At 34.2% G+C, this 7,406-nt stretch overlaps 1 protein-coding gene across 1 annotated transcript in view; it reads right to left on the bottom strand.

The window, feature by feature from the left end:
- Positions 1–6,636, bottom strand: part of MIB1 (mindbomb E3 ubiquitin protein ligase 1) — a gene marked incomplete at its 5' end in the record, with an annotated part of 68,901 nt that extends 62,265 nt beyond the window's left edge. Inside the window, 3 exons of the mRNA XM_009577486.1 lie at positions 1,590–1,694; positions 3,485–3,614; positions 6,427–6,636. Of these exons, the coding sequence (XP_009575781.1) occupies positions 1,590–1,694; positions 3,485–3,614; positions 6,427–6,636 (445 nt within the window). The remainder of the gene's footprint in view (positions 1–1,589; positions 1,695–3,484; positions 3,615–6,426) is intronic.
- Between the last annotated feature and the right edge of the window lie 770 nt (positions 6,637–7,406).

Below are 7,406 nucleotides of genomic sequence, written 5' to 3'. Positions count from 1 at the left end.
ATATTATCCTATATATATATAACATATACATATATGTAGTTTCACAAACATTTTAACAGGTTTTTGTTGTTAATTAAATGATTAACCAAATATTTTTATTTGTACAAATCTTGTGGGAAGGGTCATCCTTATCCATTCAAATTTACAGTTGCAGTAGTTAATCAAGTATTCTAGAAATGTTTAACACATCCTTATGTGGCAACACTTTGGCAACAGAATACAGTTGATTTACAAATAATAAATATATTATTAAGGGAATAAACTATTTAAGAACAGAATATAATTTATCTTAAATGTATTTTTTCTGAGGCCAGAAGGAATCGTTGACGATTCCACAGCACTCCTACTATGCAGTGCACAAGTTTTAACATAGTAACTGAAATTGCAACAACAAAAAAAATCAGTTGATCTGTATCTCATTCTACCTAGATTTTGCAATTGTACTCCTTCTCCATGCATCACAATCAAATATAAGGGGGAAGATACCAACCATTGGTTTAATAATATTATACTACAGAATACTACATATAACTTACTTTCCCTTTTGCCAGTATATAAGGAATTTTCTTTAGAACTGGGGGGGACCATGAAGGACATAATTCAATACTGACTTATATTTTACCCTTAGCATCTTCATACATCAGAAAACGTGACCCGCACTAAAAATGTTTAGTCTTTTTAAGCCTGACACTAAAACAGGTATTTACTGCAAAAGTGGTATTTAGTATTCAATTTTTATTATAAAAATAAACTTTATTTCAACTGAGGCTATAAGGCAAATATTTTATTTTCAAAAAAAGTAGACTAGTCATTGTTTAACATTTTATTACTGATACACATCTGACAACACTTCAATGTTAAGTTAACATGGTTTTCCTCTGCAGCATCAAACAAAAATCATGCAAAGAAAATGCTAATGAAGATGTTATAAGCAGTTGATAATCAAAGTAACCTTTCCCTGACCCACATTAGGATAAGAAAACCCAGCAACAGAAGGCACTTCAGCTAGTCTGACCCATTTTCTCTCTAAAGCTGTAGAAGTAGCTGTAGAAGCTAGGCAGTGAAAAAGAAAAATTTAATGCTAAAGCAAATTAAGGTTGTAACTTAATTCAACACCTTTCCATTGACAAAAAAATTTCTCTCAAGAGGATTCTGACTGTTGCCAGTAATTTAAAAACTGCAAATTTTGCAGTAATCACACCAAAATTTGAAGTGAACTGAAGAGCTCAGGAGTTAAAGAAATAGGGTCTTTAAAAAGTTCATGACTAAGCTTCTTTCTCTTTTCTGAATTTTAATTCAAGCACAATAGTAGCACAGTAAGATAATCATGTACGCAATGTAAATATTTACTATACTCTGGCAGAAACCAGCCCTTAACTTTGAGTTATTCACATGTTTTATAAATTCCCAGATCAGACTTTCTTCCTAATACATATGCATGATCCATACAGCTGTATTCACTATGACCTGACTAATAGCATGCAAACTGACAAAAGGTATTACAAAAGCAGGATAATAAAGCACAACAAGTTATTCTTACTACCCTTCCCCCACCATGCATTTTACCCTTTGTGTTCTTTTATACTTACCATGCCCTCAAAGCCAACTCTGTAAAGGTTTTTAGCACCATTGTCCCAAAGAACATATGCTGCACTATGTGGACTCGACGCACTCCAATCTTGGATTTCAGTTACCTATTCAGTGTTAAAAATAAGAAAATTGTTTCTAGAACAAAGACTTAGAAGCACAATTTGAACTTAAAACCTTATTCATCTCTTCAGAATAATTCAGGATATAGCAGTTTTACTGAATTTAATAAAATTTATTCTGAAGCTGTTTTCTGTTTGATACGAGTGTTCCCTAGGTGTCTTAATAAGATGGCAGCCTGAATATATACTTTGTAGGCCTATTTTCCTTTTGTATATTTGATAGGTAATCTAACTACATAAGTAGAGAAAAAAATCTGAACTGTAAAAATTTATTTTATGATGCTTTGACATGTTCTTATTACAAGCAGCATTTAACTAAGAAAGACAGGATGAAAACTATTTTAATTGCTTCAATTTGTCTGGTTTAACCTGCATTAGCCTGGTGGCAGTGCACTATGTTAGGAGACAAAGTTTTATTTCCAGAGTCAATCTGTTTAACAACAGTACAAAAGAAGGAGAGTGAAAAGGACTTTCCCTGACATTTCTGAAATCATGAGATCATGCACCAAATTCTGAAAACACTTCAATTATTCAAAAAAATCAATTTCCAGAATTTGTCTTCATTCTTATTTGTATTTATTTAAAAGCTGTTTCTGCTATGTATCATCTGCTTTTCCTCATTAAAAACATCTATATGCATTTATACATATTTTCAGCTTGCAAATAAACCCACTAATTCAAGTTTAATACATAAAGCAGGATAAGACTCTCATTTTGCAAAGTTTCAGAGATTTCAAAGCATCTTGCCAAATTCACAGCAAGGGGTAAATAATCAAGATGAAAAAAGCTGCATCTGAATATCCCTTGCTTTAAGAGATTTACATTCATTATTTCCTCTCAATAAAATCCAAAATTAAATCCCCAAAAGTCCTCAAGCTTCCATAAATATCTAGGATAAAAAATAGGCTAAATATCTTATTCAGGAACTTTTCACTTTCTTTTAAATGCTGCTTAAGTGTACTAAAAATAAATACAACAAAAAACACCAGTTCAACAAGATATAGGGGCATCCAATTCTCCTTCTAGAACATCTCATATTTGGTGATAAAAGTCATAGTATATTTTACACTCCCTGCTGTATGTTCATAGTTATAAAAAACCTTCATTAGCTCTTAAGGTAAACGTAAGTTGTAAGCAGAAAATTTGCAAAGGTTATTATTCCATGCAATTTTCAATAAATCAAAATATTTTTATTACACAACAAATAAACACTCATATAATGTCCTATGCCAGTAGTATAATATCCACATCCAACACTTGCAAAGTTTTTAATTTTAAACTGGAAAAGTCTCTATAATTATTAGATGAAAAACAAAAATCCAGGGTGCAAGCACTGAAAACCAAAAGCAAGAGATACACAAAGGTACTGACCCACAAGCAATAAGACTATAGAACGCGGTGATGACCAGAAAGGGCTATTTCTGAGAGCTCTGTTTTTATACCAGCTCTCTAGTAATGCTGAAATATGCCCAAGATCTTACTGTTGTTACAAGCCAGTCTTAAACAGAACAACCAAGACAAAAATTTAGTAGTTCTAAAAATTTTGTGCTGGTATTGTAAAAATGTAAATTTATATTTAAAATAACTCGTCATAGTATACATGCCATCCTCTTTCTAAATGCTTAAGCATTACAGAAAAAGATTTAAAAATGTCCAGCAAATTAAAATAGTAACCTTTATGGTGATATTTTTACTCTACAATTAGAAAGGCCACTGAGGCCATTACATGAGCATGCAGGAATGTATCTTCTTATTTAAACCAGTCTTATCTTTACCTTTCCTCTACGCCCATTGCCACCATCTTGATCTTCCCATTGCCAGTCAACTCCTCGCACCACCCTGGCACCTGCAAAGATTCCTCTTGCTGTAATTTTCTTTGATTTACGACGAGACTCCAACAATACCCTGAAGTTATTAAAAGAAGAACCCACAAATGTCAAGATAATAAAGAAAGTCCAAAACGAATCTTTGGGGATGGAAAGAAAGGCATCTTGAAACAAAAATGAATGATTCGGTGCATGAATCGCATCCATTTAATTGTCAACTCGAACAGCAGCCCACAAGACAAAAAACCATGATCTTCCTAAATCTGATTTATTATATGTTTATAATTAGTTTTTAATTCTAATGATAATTTCTTCTCCAAACTTCCTACTACCAGCAATAATCTTGTAAGCACTTACATATAGATCTTTGGTCATATTATTAAAATCATTAAAGAAACATACAGAGTCATATAAACAATACATTTCTGTTCCTCTTAGATGCACCCTAGGCCAATATTACTGTCCAAAAATTGCCCTGCCATTTTTACTCAGAATTATGCTATAAAGTAAAAGCTACATCTCCTTCCCCTCCATGTCTCAGTTTATTTTCTACATACGTCTTATAGCATATCTTAGCAAATTTAATTCAATATATCAGCATCCATTTTTTCAGTCATAATACGTTATTTTTCTAAAGCAAACCTCTTCTTTCTCTCTGACTTCAACAGAACTGAAGTAGATAAGCCCAAACAGAACAGTTCGTGAGTATTTAACTTATGAATAAAAACAAAGAGACAAACATCTTCCTGCCTTTTCAGTCATCTCAAAAGCCACCAGTTTGCATGCAACCAGATTTCTTACTTCAAGCCAGGAAAATGTTGCCAGACAAAAGTATTTTTCAGCTGAAATTCTGAATGTTTCCTGATCTCTTCAGGAAGTGTATCATCCTCCTGCTAAACTTTTAACATCCAGCAGATGGCAGACAAGGAAGAAGTTAAACTGTTAGATTCTATGATTCTAATCAATGCAAAGAGCACATGAAAATATTAGCCATTTTTGTCTAAATAATATGAAAGAGTGATAGAAAAACACAAAGGTATGTTGCTCATAGCAGCATTTTAGAAAGATCTCAACACCTACAAAACTGAGACAAAAACCAGCATACATTACTTTGGTATGCTGCCCATATGATATCCCAGACTCGAGAATAAAATAGGTAGAGCTTATGCTTTCCTTCATCCAAACATCCTCAGATGCCTCTTGCCATTTATCCTATGAGATATCCCTCAAATTCAATGGCACTGCTACGCCCTTTTCTCCTTCCTCAAACAGCTAACTTTAATCAATTTTTCTCAGCTAAGCTTGATCCAATAGAAACAGCTCCTTGGCAGATGAAGCTGCCTTCTAGATAAGAGTTGCAAAACAGAGCTCAATGGGGACTAAACAAAGATAGGGAGAAAGTGACAAGATGCAAAAGATTTCCTGCAATTCTATACATTGCATACAATCTATCTCCAAAGCTAAAAGTTATGGTTTATACACTAGAACAGACCACCTAAAACTACAAGGAAGCTTCTTCAGCTAAAAAAAAAAAAACAACCCAACAAAACAAAAGAAAAAAGTCTGGCAAGCATTCTCAAAAGCAATGAGATTTTTAAAAAAGAAATAAATAGAAAAACAGATTTGCATTTTGTTACCTATTCTCTATTCATTACACTAAGCCAGCACTTTCTACTCTTGGATTCAACTTCTAAGTCTTGTTCTGCATTAGAACATTATAATTGAGACACTAAGCTTATGATATCTATTTGGTACCTAGATCTGCTGGCATGAATCTCAAAAAAACAGAAGTTACTTTTTGATTAAGCCACTGACCTGGGCATTTGAGCCACAGTTAAACTTCAAGGCAAACGATTGAGAAAATAAACACAGTCCCTACAAGACACAATACAAGAAGTCAGTTTCTGTGCTCCAACCACTTCCCTTAACTGTAAAAGCACTGATAAAAGCACATCACTGAATTACAACATATTTGTAATCCTTACTTCTCCGAGAAGAAGAAACACGTGTTGTCTCACACGTTGCATTTAACTAGTACCATATCTAACAAAAAAAGCTTCCAATGATTTAATGAAAGAACATTCTGGAGAGTTATCACAGAGGTGATACTACAGCATGTAGCCTTTACTCAATGCTTTACCATAGCTCTCCAAGTATTTAGTAACAGGCAAATATCACTGTTCTCACGTAACCAGTAGATAAATCATGACAGAGAGGGCTTTGGATTTAGACAAGTTATTTAAAGTCAGGAACACAAGAACAGCTATGCAAGAACACACTAACTGCCAATTTTGTTCAGAGTTCTTCGCTGGGGGACAATAATAGGTGCTTAAGAAAAGAACATGAAAACCAAGGCAAGGCTAGAACAACCCTTCACAGCATCTTTTCTCTGCTTTCTGTAGTGAGCAGTTTAAGCAGTTCAAGTCAGAGGTTTTGTCTCCAGATCATTCTGTTTTTCATAGCCTACAAGAAGGGTATTTTCCCTCCATCTGTCTACACCATTTTTGAACCTAATTAAACTTTCACATTCAGGAATTCATTGACAAATCATTTTGTGATTACACATTGTGTAAAGATAATTGCCTTTGTTTCAAAGCTGCTATATGTTAACACAACAACTAGGAAGACTGCAATGAGGTTAAAAGAAACTGAATAATCATATCCTAACTTTTTTCTTTACTCCGTTCCTTCTGAAATTTCCATGTTTTCCAAGCTCCAAAGATCTGCCCTAGCTACCCTCCCTCACAAAGAGGCATAGAACCAGTAACAGAATCTACACCTCAAGCCACTATCTTACCTAATCCAAGTTTCACGAGCCACATCTGCAGTTTAAAAGTTAACCACAATTAACTGTTCCTATTTAATTTCACGGGGAAAAAATTATGGTTTACCTTTCACTTCCTGGTGTGGTAATTCTGTAAAAACGATGCCTCAAGTGATGTTTGTCCCCATGATAGCAAACTGTGCACAAGTCATAATTTGTGCATTCAGCACATTTCCATCGGATGCCAATGATAGGTTGCTGTCGACAAGTATCACACATAGTCCCATCATGCTTGATACCTGTGGGGAGAAAAAGAAAAGAAAGACTAATAACTTTGCTACATCACCACACAGATTTCTGTTGCACACCACTGTAATTTGAACCATATACTAAAAAGTTAACAATAAAGAAAGGCTGCTAGTGATATCCTATCAGTCTATATGGCCAAGAGAAAAAAGATAATGGACTTTGCCTCATATCTCCAGTTGTCAGTCTGTTCCTGAAATGTTCTACCTTTTCTCAGCACAAAAAGCTGAGAAAGCTATGTTTGGTTTTTTCCATCTATACAAATCAGAGAAAGAAAATGAGAAATCCTTTAACTACAAGTTAAAGGGTCAGAAATGCGTATATCAAAATATACTGGCAGAAATGCGTATATCAAAATACACCGGCAATTTGAAATGTAAAAAAATCCAGAAAGTCTGGATTAAGACTATCAACACACCTTATGCAACAAAGACTACTGTGTTCAACTGTATGTGACAGTTTGAAAACCATTGGTTTGACTTACACATTTTGTACAGTGGAAGAGATAAGTGCTTATCTCTATCCCGTTTTATATAGGAAAAAATTAAGCTCTCTTGACTTCATGAAAATTAGCTTCATGAAAATCTGTCACTATTTTTGAAGCGTTTTACTGCTTTATATGTCCATTTTTTTGAAAAGAATGTGCCAAAGACAGACCAGAGGTAACCCACCAGCACGTGCTCTGTCCAGCCTTCCACAGAAACTGAGTTCTCAAGACTACTTACTCCTACAGCAGAGTGAAAGTGATCAGTCACAGTTTCCATCCATGCATTCTGAATACAGTGAACAGCCCCAAGTTTA

This window comes from Fulmarus glacialis, unplaced genomic scaffold (genome assembly GCF_000690835.1).
Source record: "Fulmarus glacialis isolate BGI_N327 unplaced genomic scaffold, ASM69083v1 scaffold12505, whole genome shotgun sequence".
In the NCBI taxonomy this organism is placed as follows: Eukaryota; Metazoa; Chordata; class Aves; order Procellariiformes; family Procellariidae; genus Fulmarus; species Fulmarus glacialis.
This window is presented reverse-complemented; position numbering and strand designations above follow the sequence as displayed.